This window comes from Camelus bactrianus, chromosome 5 (genome assembly GCF_048773025.1).
Source record: "Camelus bactrianus isolate YW-2024 breed Bactrian camel chromosome 5, ASM4877302v1, whole genome shotgun sequence".
Taxonomy (NCBI): Eukaryota; Metazoa; Chordata; class Mammalia; order Artiodactyla; family Camelidae; genus Camelus; species Camelus bactrianus.
The window spans coordinates 51473990-51488593 of record NC_133543.1 but is presented as its reverse complement, the minus strand read 5'-3'; the positions used below and the strand labels follow the sequence as shown (position 1 = coordinate 51488593).

Here is a 14604-nt window from a genome sequence, read left to right as displayed (position 1 = left end):
GAATGTGATTTATTGGCTTTATATCTTTAAAGTTTTAAATTTGATTTAAATGACAAACAATATACTAGTGTCGCAAAAAGAATGGAGGAAAAAAGACAACTTGAATTTGACTTTTTACTTAGAGACTTTTCCCCTTCAAATGATACCCATTTATTATATTCCTCAAATAGCATTTCCAGTTTTCTCACGACGTATAATCTTTAATGCACAGAATTCTTGTCATATCTTGAAGCACAGGGAAAGATTTTTGCTATTTTAAACATTTTTAAAAATGTAGATGTACATGTTTCATTCTCCAATTTCATTTGTAATAGAAAATAAGTGTAAAGATACCTTAGCAATGGAAACGAAAGGATTAGAAAATAATTCAGATTTAGGAAGCTCCTTTACAATTGATTTAGACTGATTAACAAAAGAAATAATCTGTTCAATTTAATATTTAATTTCTTAATAGAAAATGGTTTTAGGCTCTGATCATTACATTGAAGATTCAGTGACTTTGATTGAGGTTTTGATGCCCACTGCTAATCTCTTGGACAGTAACATAGTGAATAATTTCTACATGAATCTCTGTATAGGCTTTTTAAAAACAATAAATTAAAGCCCTATTATCCAAACAGACCACCTCCCAGTCTATTACGTTTTTTCACCTTCTTGTTTATAGTTTAGACAGTTTGAAGAGATTTAACCGTGTTGCTAGGCAACTAGCTCCTGAAGCGTAACGTATTTCCTTCAACATCCCAGCCCATTCTTTTTTATCATCTTCATACCTAATGGAGAAAAAAAAGAAATCAATAAATAGTTTTTGAGAGATAGTTCTATAGATTTCCCTGTGTTAAATACACAAATGTGGTTCTTTGAGAAAACCCTACTGTCTTTTACCCAGAGGAGGATACACTTGACTGGTAGAATAACACTTGAATTCCTCCCAGAATATGCATTCTCTGAGCATATTCCCGAACTACTGGTACTGTATTTAATCTGGATGCTTAGGCAGTTAAGCCTTTTCTGGGAATCAAAGGCTGTCCAAAGATGAGGAATAATAAATAGTTAGACAGTTCATCATTCATCTTTGGACTGATAAAGATGGCTGGTCTCTGTGAGCCAAGATCAGCAAAGAGTAAGAACTGGGAAGAGCAAGGTCTATTAGTCACCTTGATTATGATTTCAGTTGTTCCCATCCACAGGTGCCCAGGATGACACCTGACACTAGTGGGCACTGTGTAAGAAGCTGTTCTCCCCCTTTGTTGTCTTGTGTGACTACTCTTAGACTTTGCACTTGACATTAGGAAAGACCTGGTCATCCTCTCTGAATATTCAGGGTTTTAAAGATACAGACAACTTGAATTCCTTTGAAATGTGTGCCTCTCCTCTGCCTAGTGCCTGGAATGCAGTCTTTGCATGAGAAACTCCCAATCTCTGCCTTCTTTCTGAAGCCTTTCTTGCCTTCCTCAAGAAGTTTGTTGCTTTCTCTTTATTTCTCTCATTGTCCCTTATATAGTATCTATTATAGCAATTCTCATTCTGTTTTAATTTTTTCCCTATATTTATGCCCTCAACAAGTTCAAAGTTTCTTTTGAAGGCAAGTAATAAATCTTATTTACCTTAGCATCTATTAATACTTGGCACATAAGAAATACCCCCAAATCGTTCTATGATGAGTGAATGAGATTTAAAATGATAATTTTTAAAATCAGCTGATGCCTATGTAAGATAGGTGTTATCTGACTTAATTTCAATAATGGACCAAATTTAATTCTCTTTAACAGTTACTGTGCACTGAGTGATTTGTATATAGAGAAAAGTAGAAAAAATATTTTACTGCTAATAAAGGAAAGAATCTTAATTATCTATATAAATTTGTAGTAACAATTTAAATTCAATAAAGAACGGTTTGAATCTCCTAACAAAAAAGTGACCACATTTAAGCAGAGGTTGAGGTTAAATGAAGCTTAAACATTTGCTTCCTGACAGTTATATATTTTTCCTTTCAGCTTAGCCAATCCTAAATAATGGAATAATTTCAAGAAAAAATATGAAAATGGAAAAAAAATTTTTTCATATCATAGTAAGAGGGTCTATAGGTACAAAATATGGTACACTGATAGTTTTCATCTCTTATTTTCATCTCTGCATGTGTGAATAGAGATTCCCTAAAATAGAACAGAGATTGCTGGCCCCCACCCACAGAGTTTCAGTAGGTCTGAGGTGAGGCTGAAAATAACAAGTACCCAGGTGGTGCTGATGCTTCCTTGGGACCACTGCAGATCACTGGTTTTCAGACTTGACATGCAAACTGGAACCACCTGGAGACATTAAAAATACTAATGCCTGGGTCTCATGCCTAGAGATTGACTTAACTGGTATGGAGTATGGCCTTGGCATAAGGATTTTTTAAAGTTGCTCCAAAGTTTATTAACCAAATGGAAAATAATTCTTCCTAAATTTAAAATTTTATAGCCAAGCAGATAATGATGAATGCTCCCTCTTGCCTTTCCCAAATTCAGTGGTTCCCAAACCCATCTGTACATTGGAATCATCCAAGGAATCTTTTGAAAGTTCCAAAGCCCAGACCATACCCCAGATCAATTAAATCACAATCAACAGAAATGGGACAGAGGTGTCAGTACTTTTTGAAGTTCCCTAGGTGATTCCAAAGAGCAAGCAAGTTTGAAAACCACTGCCCAAATCACAAAAGAAACCATAATGAGAGAGAATCCCTCATTCAGGCTGCCCTCAGCCATATAAGGGCTACTCTTAGCAGGAGATGTTATACTTCCCTTTGCTGCCTACAATTTCCTCCTGTTGAAGCAACATGGCTTTTGACCACCATTAGGAACCAGAGTGGCTCATGTGGCATTCAGCTGATAGCACTATTCCTTAACATCAGTGTTTCTCAACTCTTGCTGCACATTAGAATAATCTAGGAAGGTTTTGGGAAATACTCATGCCTGGGCCCTACATGCGGAAATTCTGATTTAACTGGTCTGCATGAAGGCCCAGGCACTGGTATATTTTAAGAGCATCCCAAGTGATTTGCCTACTCACTCTTGGTACCTATCCCTGTTTTCCCAAAACCCTAACCTTCCCAGCCCTCCATTATTTTATACTTTTTTCTGTTGCTTCCAGTCTCCCCCCATCTCTCACCCTCTTACTAAGCCTGACCTCTTTCCTCCCTGGAAATCTTTTATAGCCACTTTTTCTTGCCCTCTGCACAGATACTTACTATTACAACAACATAAGGAAATGATGTCTCAACCATAACTGGTTAAGCTATGGGCCTTTCAGCCTTCCAGTTCACCAGCTGGGAATAAGGCATCACTGGTTCAGGTATGGAACATATGTTATCCACGTTCTAGTTTCAGGCTTAGTGGTATGCCTTCACTGATCACTCTTCCAAAGCTGTACTTACACTTAAATGTGCAAGCAAATCACCTGGGGATCTCATTTAAATGGTTCTCATTGAGTAGGTCTGGGGTGGGCCTTGGGATTCTGCATTTCTAAGAAGTTCCCAGAAGATGCCAACACAGGTGGTCCACAGACCATACTTTGAGTTCCAAGGTTCTGGACAATCTGGTGACAGGCCAGGTAAGGGCATCCAGCCTTGGGACTGGGGCTGGCCTTTAAGATGAGAGGTAAAGCATAAGTTTGGCAGTTTCTGGATAAGTATACAGCAGAAACTCATGCTCACCTCAGGAAACTGAGATCTACCTCCTGTAAACTTAGATCAGCAAGCACAGTGCCTGGACTGAAGGCAGCATGGACCACTCAGCAGACACATGTGGTGTCCTGATGGTGACCAAATATCTATATACCACATGCCCTGCCCCGACTGTGTGACTCTCCTCCATGACACAAGGTACACTTCTGCTCCCAAGACTTCTGGATATACTGGTTTCTATATGATATTCACTGTATTAGAAACTACGGCAAAATACACACACATACACACGCACACACGCACACCTTCTTTTAAAATACATTCATTTTAAGCTTAACTATAAAACAGTTCAATTGAGTAACAACTTCAACTGTCATACGTGGGAGATCTGCCCAGCACCTATCTGGGAGGTCAAATGGATTGCTACTTTTCACTTTTCTTTTTCATAAAAAAGCTTTTATAACTGAATTCTCAAAAAATTGGAAAACTATTTAAATTAGATTCAAAATAGAATTAATGAATTCATGGAAAACTCAAGAGGTTAAATATTTCTTCAGAATTCTCTTTTCTTAGGAAATAAAATACTCAGGTAGAAAGGTAAGAGGTTTGGAGGTAGCCTTTGCTCTACTGGATGCCTAGAGCTTTATATTTTTAAAGCTAGAAGGGAATGTGAGGATCAGTCGTCCAACTCTAATTTACTGATTAAGAAATGGGCCCCAATAAGTTCTTTCCCAACCTCACAGCTAATTAGAAGCAATACTTGATTAAGTAAGTAGCATGTGTAAAAGTTCAGTTAGGTTCAAAGAGTGTTCAGTCTATTACCAAGAAGTAGCATACATTTTGGGAAAGTCTGGCTCACTGTTTAATTCAAAATTGTTTATCAGTTATTTGACTTAACATTTGGTTCATAAAATTGGAATGAAGAAAACTTACTTCCATATGTCATTGACTTCAGTGGGTGCAAACTCTTTGGACTCCAGCTGAATCATGGCAAAACCACCAATGGCATACAGAGATCCAGCCAGGCTGACCAAACTGATGGAACTTCTTTCTTGGGGAAATTCAGTCATTACTTCCCACCTGGGAATTATTAAAGTTACAGAAAATACAATTAATGTAAAACTTTTTAAAATGCCAAATGTACTTACTGAACAATTATAGGAAATTATAATTTAAAAATTCAAGTAGCATAGGCATCCAAAACTAGAAGATTAAATTTGCTATTGGAGAATATCTAAATGTCCCTTTACTTGAAAGAAGTACCAGATTAGATTTTAAAGCCCTCAGTATGTCAATCCTAGAATATTTTACCTTCATCAGTTAGCACCTTCAGCAGTGGTTATCAAACTGTGTGCCATAAACAGTGGGGTTTTGGGGGCAGTTCTAGGGCTTGTAGGTCCTACTGTGTTGGATTTTACTTGAATGCTAATACAAATTTTTAAAAACTCTAATCATCATTTCTCAAGAAATCTCCAAACCCTTTTTAATAAGCATATGAGAAGGATAGTTTAGAAACTAGGGTTGGAAATTTTCTTTTGAATGACTTATATTTCATCCTTTTCAATAAAGGATTTAAGGGAACATTTTAATGTTAATAGCTATATGAAACAGGACAACTAAAGACACAATCAAATTAGCTGGGGAGTATCAAGACTCTAGAATGAGTTAGTCATTTTGATAGCTCTCTATTCCATTACTCTGACGTTAAAGATGGCCCTCATAATTTTTCTCTAAACATTTTTCTAATTATAAAAATAATATATGTACATAGTGGAAAAATCTGGAAAATATAGAAAAGTATAGAAGATGATGAATGTCACCCATGATCATGTCCTTCAGACATAATTATAAACAATATTTTGGTGTAATTTTGTCATTTTTAAAAAAGCATACAAATTTAAATACAAACATCTATCTATACCTATGAACATAACTAAGAACATAGAGTATTTACAATTTTGTGTGCTGCTTCTTTAACTTCTTACAAATGTTTACCTACATTATATAGTCTTCAAAAACATAATTTTTAATGATCATAAAAATCTTATTCCATAAAACTTCCTCATGATTTTCAGATTAACTAAAGTCTGTTTTATAATCAGGCATACATTGTTCCTTAAAAAAGTAATAATAGTGCTCTAATTTTTTCTTCATTGCTAAACTAGGAGTATAAAAACTATATACTCATCCAAATGTGTGAGCTTAAAAATTTGAAAAAGACTAATTCTATATAAAGAACATCTGTCAAATATCTTTTCACATTAACTTTAAGCCATAAAAGCTTTAAAGTGAAAATTTGAAGACAGTTATAAAGAACATAAAAGAATTAAACATCTGAAACATTCGTGCTTTACAAATTTCACAAACTACATGGGTCTTTTCATCCTTAAATTTCAAATCAAATATCCCTGCAGAGACATGTATATCTGTCTCTGTGTATATAATTATTCAGAAGTGTTACCTTTGCATGACTAAATTCACAAAGCTAACAACAAGTAAGAACAAATTTATCACTCCACATTAACTTAAGGGTCATGTGTTCCAAATTACAAACACATATAATGCATCAAGATGTTAGGTGTTTCCTATCTGTACCAGCAAAAGAAACCCCAAATAAGATACTACTTCAGTCCTTGATTCCCTGCCCTCCTCTCCCCATGTGCTAATTAGAAAGCATAATTTTTATCCATAATTAAAAATAAAAAGTACAGTGATTCATACACTGTAGTAAGATATAGTAGCTTACTTATTGGTGACAAGGTCAAAGGCTTCAACTGAAGCTGAAAGACCATCTTCAGTGACACCTCCAGCAATCACAATTCTGCCTTTATGGACTGCCACTCCAAACATGGAACGAGGGGTTTTCATTGGAGCCAGATCTTTCCAATCTCCTTTTCTGGGGTTGTAGATAAACACCCTGTTTGTACACTTTCTGTAAACATAAAACACAACAAAATGGTCCCTTTAGAACATTCCTGATTTGAAAGAAGCAACTTCACTAATCATTTAGCTTTGCTTCTCATTTGAAATATGCAGTACAGCAGAGGATAAGAAAAATTCCAATGTAGTTTTTATCTGAACATGTCACCAGGCAAAGGACAATTCCAAATCTGAGCAAAAACTATTTTATAGCTTAAGTATACTACTGGAAAGTAGGGTCCTTTACTTTTGGCAATTGCCTAGAGGCCCAGACAGAGTACATTTTAATCCTGTCTGCTACTAAATTCAACAGAAGACATAAATAGAGTTTAAAAAAGTCACAAACCCTTTATTGTGTCTCAGTAACAAAAAAGTTTATTTCATTATCTGAATATCCTAGGGATGAGTCAGTTAAAAATTGATTAGGTTGTGAATGCACCTATTTTAAATGTAACTGTAATATGACAACTCATTTCATTTTAGTCTACCACTAATACACCAATGCGTTTTAAGAAATCTGGGACTACAGATTAGACAGCTAGCCATCTGAGCTGATTAGTAATGAGAACAATTTTATATGCTAAATGCTACCAGAAAAACCTGGACTTATCTGAATTATCCTTATTAGTATATTCTTCTGATTTCTTAAAGTTATCTATAATTTACTGATGGGAGTTTGAATTTCAAATTATACTTGATTAACTGGATATATTTGGTAAAGCCAAAAAGCAACCAAACAAAACCTCAACTCTTTGTGAGGACAGTTTTTTTCTTTAATTTTATAAAAGACCACATATCTGGAGCAGAAACATTTCCTTTAATATATGACTATGAATATTATCTTAAAACTTCTTCATAAGATCATGATCCAAAATCATGTTCTTCAAATTTAGTGGCAATAACTAGTATAATTCAGTGCTTGCTTTTAGGTAGTGACTTACTTTAAAGTTCTTGACTTTGGCATTTGTCAAGCAATGCTGTCTTGGTTAATCATATTCTCAAGATTAATATATTGTTACTGACAAAACCTGTATGTTTATTACTGACATATCCATTTCCTAGTTACTAATACTACTTGGAGGAAACAATTTAAATCATTTGGCAGGGTCACTATGTAATACAGAATTTCCATTCCATTTATTCAGGAAAAATCCCCAAAATAAGATTTTGCACTAGGTACGCTTATACTATGGCCTGCCTTTAAATATTTATTTGATGGGACTATCTGGCATTAAGGAGGGTATCAAAATTTCAGAATATGTTATCTTTGAAGATGGATAGATTGTATGAAAACCCATTGATTTTTTAAAATCATGTTTTCTGTAATATATGTCATTAAAATTAACTAATAACCACTATTAACTCCAGAATATAGAGTTCTTTAATTCTAGCACATTTCCATTTTTTACTCTCCTTTCCTGATTTTTCCCTTAAATTCATAATGCTGACTCCTTTTCCAGGATTGGACATCTCTTAATTAAATAACCTTAGCAAATGAAGACAAGCCAAATTAGGCAGAGTTGTCAGGGGCAGAAAATTTGTTCTCACTATTGAAATTGAAAATCTTCCTTTTACCAGACAAGCTACTGTCTTAACTGACTTCTGGAGCACTCTGAACTCACTTCTCCCTTTGGGGTATAAGATTTTTCCTAATTACCTATCCCTTGAGAAGTACCTAGAAATCATTTATATGAAACGTCATTCTGTTTTTCTCACAAGAGACTGGGCGCTAGTGGGTATACCAGGTACATCTGTTCTGTTTGATCAGTGCCTGTTTGTGACCAGTTGTTAAATTTTTTTAAGCATTTTTTATTGATTTATAATCATTTTACAATGTTGTGTCAAATTCCAGTGTTCAGCACAATTTTTCAGTCATTCATCGACATATACACACTCATTGTCACATTTTTTTCTCTGTGAGTTATCATAACATTTTGTGTATATTTCCCTGTGCTATACAGTGTAATCTTGTTTATCTATTCTACAATTTTGAATATTTTGAATATCACCTGCCTAGGAGTAAATAAGTGGAAGCATTGCTGAGAAAGAACTGCCCCCTTTTCAGTCACCATGCTTTTCAGTTTCAAACTCAACTATCTAAACTCTCTGTTATGAATGTGAAGCACAAATCCATGATTTTTATACACTATTATTTTAGTAGTAATATTTTAAATATAACATTAAAGACATACACTTAATTTTTATCTACTGATGGCTAAGTGAATAAAAAGCCCACAATTTTAATGTGGTAAAATATTATATATTATAAATTAGCCAGATAAAAGACTTGCTTATGCTCCTAAATGCTACTTTTTTACTGTAAAAATGCTTATAATGGAGATAAGTTCATTTCTAGCAATATGCTGGGTATATACAAATTTACTTTAGCAAGTTTAAAATTTTATGCAGTTTTACTTCATAAATCATATTTAATATCTTCCAATAACTTTAAAAAATTTTATTCTGAAATTTTACTTCCAAAATACTGTAGGTGAGAACCAAGTCACATTTCAGTATGTAGATTCAAGTGAAAAGAGGAAGGACCCCTTGTAATAAAAAGTCACTTGGATATAAGCCATAAGGAGATTTTAGGGTACTTACTTGTCATCTGTCTTTCCTCCGAGACAATATATCATCCCCTTATGTGAAATCACACTATGGCCATAGACTTTGATAGGAAGTTTTTTAACTTCATTCCATTTTGCTGCCCTAAAATCAGAAGATTATAAAATTTATATGCTTTCAGTAAATTTCAGGTTCTAAAATTATGAATATGTTACAGGCACTCATCTACCTAAATGCTTAGGAGACGGAAATGTCATGCCAACTTACACAGGATCATAGCATAATACTGAGTCCAGTGAAGCCTCTGTTTGAAGGTCTTTACCAGCAACTACATAGATTTTGTCATCTACCTCTCCCAGACCGAAGAGACACCTGGCTGAAGGCAGAGGTGGAAGTCCAACCCACTCAGATGCTATGTTATCAAGCTGAAAGAAAAAATATGTGAGGAATTGTGAAGCTTGTCACAGGTATACCAAGAAAATATGCACTTTATGTATTGTTTAGCAATCATTGAGATAGTCAAAGATCTCACAAGTAAAACTACAATCCAGAAGGATCATATTTTACCTCTGAATTGCCAAGAAAAATGAGAAAATCTACTTTGCTTACCAAAATAGCTAAAAGTACCCAAATCTGCAGAACTTCAAGAAAGCAAAGAGAGAAAAAAATAGTCACCAGAGATTAGTTAGAACTGTGAGCTTTCTTGTCAAATTTTCTCCCCACGTTGCCTTGTTCAGGTTTGAACAAGGAATCATAGTATTTTTAGGACACTGGGAAAAGAGATGTAGCTACCATAGGGAGGGTCAGTATGTGAGTGACCTCTGCGTGCTATATTTAACATGCTCCCAAGCCAGCACCCAGAACAGCTGGACCTGTCGCTCAGTTCACAGACAACTGGGGTGTTAAACATTATCTTTTTTCTTCAGCATTTTTAGATTCTCTATGCTTTACTTTAATACTTCGGATATACGCAGGTGTTATACCCTATAACCTATTTTTTGGGAGTTATTTGAAATACCCTTTTCTCTCTCTTTCCAATTTATATTAGGAAGTAACTGATTGTTTTTGCTTCTGCCAATCCTGCAAGCATAAGACAGCCCTCCAAGAGCCCATCCTTGCTCTGGGATAGGTGATTCTGGTATAGCTGGCATCAACTTTAGTACTTACTATTGGTAATTTTAAGATTTTCCACTTTGCATTTTAGGATACCAAGGCCCAAGAAAACTGCTTTCTGACGGAGCGTCACAGGTTTTTTTGTTCTCTCTATTGCTACTTATATACAGCAGAAGAAAAACGAATAAAACCCAGAATAATTGAATACCAAGAATATATGTAGATATTAAGGGCTGTATATAGAGAGGGGTCCCTATGGAAGCCTATCCCTGTCTGGTCTAGTAACCTTGGTTAAAGCAAAGCACTAATTAAAACTAGATAAGATGAGAAGTTTAATTCCCACATGTGCATTGTTAGTTTGCATTCACTAACTTCTACATCTAGATTGTGATCACTAATATTCTCATTTTTTTTTAAAAAATCCTTTAACAAAAAAGTGGTGTGTAGTCTAGTAGCAATAATAATGAACATTTATGGTAGTTTTTACTCTGTTAGGCTTCATAATAAATGCTTTACACAGATAATCTCATTTAGTCCTCTAGGATAGGTACTTTTATTATCTCCATTTTACAGATGAAGAAACTGAGGCACTGAAAGGTTAAATAACTTGCCGAAGCTCAGAGAGCTTTAGAGTGATACTCAATGCAAGCTGTATAAATTCATAGTTTTTTAAAAAATGGGAACAGCAACCATTTTAATCCCAAATAGGAGAATTTACTGCCCACAGTACTGCTTACACCCCATACTACCCCCATTAGGACACTTCCAACAACAAATGAGACAGTAGACTGCCTGCCAGGGTGTTTTGTTTTTGTTTTTCTTAAATAGATGAGCTGTCAAGCTATTTAACCTCTCTGGCTCCAGTTTTCTCATCCTTAAAATTAGAGTTTGGACGGAGATTACTTTAAGATGTAGTGCTGTTCAAAGATTTAATGAAACTATTAATTTTATGGGGAAAACCCTCTCTTACCTAGGTAAAGAAATTCTCATAATCTAATTCTAGTATACAATCAAAGGTCAGATTAATCCTAACTTAATACATTTTAAACAGAAGTGACCAAGCAGAAAATTTAAAACCTGAAATTCTCATATGTATGTTTTCTTGTGAGTCATAACCCTCTTTTATGGTCAGATGTTTTTATCCTGGCATCTTGTTCCACTATTTATGCCTTTTAAAAGGAGCAAGACATGGGACATGACAGGGAGGTGACCCTTTCAACTCTGCATAACTGTTTCTGTAGCTATATAGAGCATCAGGCAGGTTTCTTTTTTTTTATTATTGAGTTATAGTCAGTTTACAATGTTGTGTCAATTTCCAGTATACAGCACAATCAAGCAGGTTTCTTGAACCAGAAACGAGAGGCTGTGTCATAAAAGTAAGGGCAATTAACAGGATGGAAAAGAATAAAGATAAGGCTATAAATATTCTTTGGATCTATGGTTTCTAGGTATCTGTCTGTCTGTCTGTCTATGTTTTGATGTCATTTTTACTCCTAGATATAATTATTGCCTTTTCAATTGAATTTGCCCTTTCTGAAGTGTATCTGAATTTAAAATTGGGGCTTAGAAAAATTTCTAGCTCACATTCAAATAGTTCTGATTACACTTTCTATTTTATTGTTATATTTCATGGTTAACATTCTTTAATGGAACTTTGAAAATTAAGAAGCATGGTTAACATGTATTATTACAATTACATTTTTCAATATTAGAAAAAGCTGGTTAAAGGGTGTATTTTGTCAGTGCACAGTATGTCACACACTTTGAGAGCACATAGTGACTGTGGTATGACATTCTACACTTACTTATCTTTGGCCTTTCCAACTCAAGAGCCCATAAACCCTAGACCTATGACCTAAACAAACTCTTGAACTATCTGTATGCTATAAAGTACTGGTACTGGATTATTGAAGATGAAGGTTAAGTCACTGATTCCATCATAAACTGATAAAGTATAATACATTGATAATATGAAACAAACTCCTTTCGAACAAACTACAAAGAGGCTGTTAGTTTAGGAGGATTTGCTTTCTTGGAAACGTCTATGGTTTGATAAAGTAGATTAAGTTGTAACAATGTCTAAGTACAACTCTGATCCAAATAAATGTGATCATTTGTCATAAATAAAAATTATCATAAATTTAAAAATTTAAATACAATTAATCAATTCAAATTAGCGACACTTGTGCAGACAAGTTTTTCCTAGAAGGTAATTCAAAGTGTGTAAAATATGTATTCAAGTTCTTTTCCTTTTCAACAAAATTATACTTTAGGCAGTAACCATAAATAAGAGATGAAATGCTACCTCCAGGAATTTTGAATTGGTTCAAGGAAACTTAGGAAAAGGTAGAAAATCTGATCAGTTATAACTTTTTTTTTGTAATGTGTAAAGTAATTTGATTTTGGGAAATACAGTAAGCTATTTTTCAGAAAGAGAATACAAGATTAAATTTAGTTTTTATTAAAATACTGGGCTTTAAAGCATTATAGTCACCATCAATGATAAACATGACATTTTGGGTTAAAGAGCAGAAAGAAAATCATGAGCCATCACTTATACATTAATTAGAACCTCATTCATCAACAGAACTTTTATTGAATATTAACAAGCAGTTAACTGATCTAAATATTTGTCAGCCCTCTAAGTAGTGAAAATGCAAGGGACTGGAAAAGGATGTCAAGCAGAATAAAATGCAATGCAAGCCTCTTGAATAATTCAGAAATCAGCTAACAGGACGGTGAGTAACAGCCTTTCTTTTATGTCTCTACTTACATGAAAATAGCCTTTCTTACCTGGAAGAAGTATGACTGTAGAGGCTGATCTTTATTTTCTTCATCCACATATAGTCCTCCAACCACATATACCTGATTCTGTTGGGTAACAATGCTGGAATGATTTCTGGGGATCTGCTCAGCCAGTGCAGTAAGGTAGCATTCATTTTCTGTGGGATCATAAGCCACTGCAGCTGTGTCATTAATCAAGAGGATAAGGTCTTTGACAAACATTCCATGCCTGGGAATGTCATTCAGGTAACCAGGAAGTAAATCTTCATCACCAACATCACCATTTACCTCACCAGCCCCAGCCTTCTCTGCGTTTTTGCTAGGTTCTGGGAGTTTGCCTGCGAAGGCATCTTTGAGAACTTTGATTTTTTTCTGGAGTTCTGGGTTGCTTTTAATTATATCATCTCTCTCAACATGATCTTTAAAATATTTTTCTGTCATAAGGCGAAAACGGATACAATCAAACACTTCGCTAAGGTTTTTAACCCGGTTTTCTTTGTCTGTTCGCACCCATTTCATCACTGCCTCAAATACTGCTTCTTCCTTCTCTACGTTGAGGCTGTCATTTGAAATGACTGAGATCAGCTCCTGTGGAGACAGTTGCATAAAGTCCTCTTCCTTACAAATCTGTACAAAGCGATCAGACACAAACTCACGGGCAGAGATGGCGAGTCTTGGACAGTCAAGCAGAAGTCCTAATCTTAGGATAGCTAGGCAGTTACCAGGAGCAAGTCTTTTCTGAAGATAAGAAACGCAAACAGTGAACACCGAGGGGATCTGAAAGCGGCTGGCCAATGCAAAAATATCTTGCACATTTCCATCGTTGAGATCAATACTGGCAGAGTATAGATACTTAATGATTAAATCAAGTACAGCAGGATCCACATTATCTAATACTACCTCCTTTTTTTTCTCCTCATCAATTTCAGATAAAAAATACTCACGGAAGTAAGGACTACAAGCTGACAAAATCAATCTGTGGCAAGGAAGACTTTTGTCACCTGCTTTTAGGGTGCAATCGATGAATTTTTTCTCATCCAGGAGATCTTTTAGACCATCCTGAAGAAGGGTGGATTGGTAAAGCCGCAGTTCCTCTGCGAGTTCCCGCTGGGAATCCATTTTGTGAGTAACCTAGGTAAGGAAGGGGACACTAAGGCCTTAGCTCCTCACAGCACACAGGTCTAGCAGTAAAAAGGCAGATCAGTGTGCTTAGCCCAGCTTGAAGCCTTTGCAATTTAATCCCACCAGCTAAATATAGATACCAACTCTAACAACTGGAATTTAGGAGAGCTAGTTTGGAAAGAAGAGTTGTTCTTGCAGCTGTTAGAGATTGAAAGGAACAACTGGAACTTTTCATCACTAAGGAAACAGCTAAGAAAAAAGATTTAAATGAAGATGAAAGCTTCCAAATACATAAAGCATTAGAAGATATTCTAATAAAGGCTACTACAAGAAAATGTTTATTGAACTAACAGAAAACTGAATCATAAAAATGAGTCAGTCCGCTAAAAATGGTCTAGTGGCAAGCAACTTGGCTATCTAAATTAATGATGCAAAGGTCA

General features: G+C 35.1%; 1 protein-coding gene across 1 annotated transcript; it reads right to left on the bottom strand.

Annotated features, from left to right (window-relative positions):
• Nucleotides 1-100: 100 nt before the first annotated feature.
• On the bottom strand, nt 101-14278 carry KLHL41 (kelch like family member 41). Its single transcript, XM_010971434.3, has 6 exons — nt 13052-14278; nt 9413-9570; nt 9182-9289; nt 6408-6593; nt 4595-4741; nt 101-770 (listed from the first exon to the last, which is right to left on the bottom strand). The coding sequence occupies exons 1-6, from the start codon at nt 14159-14161 to the stop codon at nt 659-661; spliced, it is 1821 nt and encodes a 606-aa protein (XP_010969736.1). The 5' UTR covers nt 14162-14278; the 3' UTR covers nt 101-658.
• Nucleotides 14279-14604: the final 326 nt, after the last annotated feature.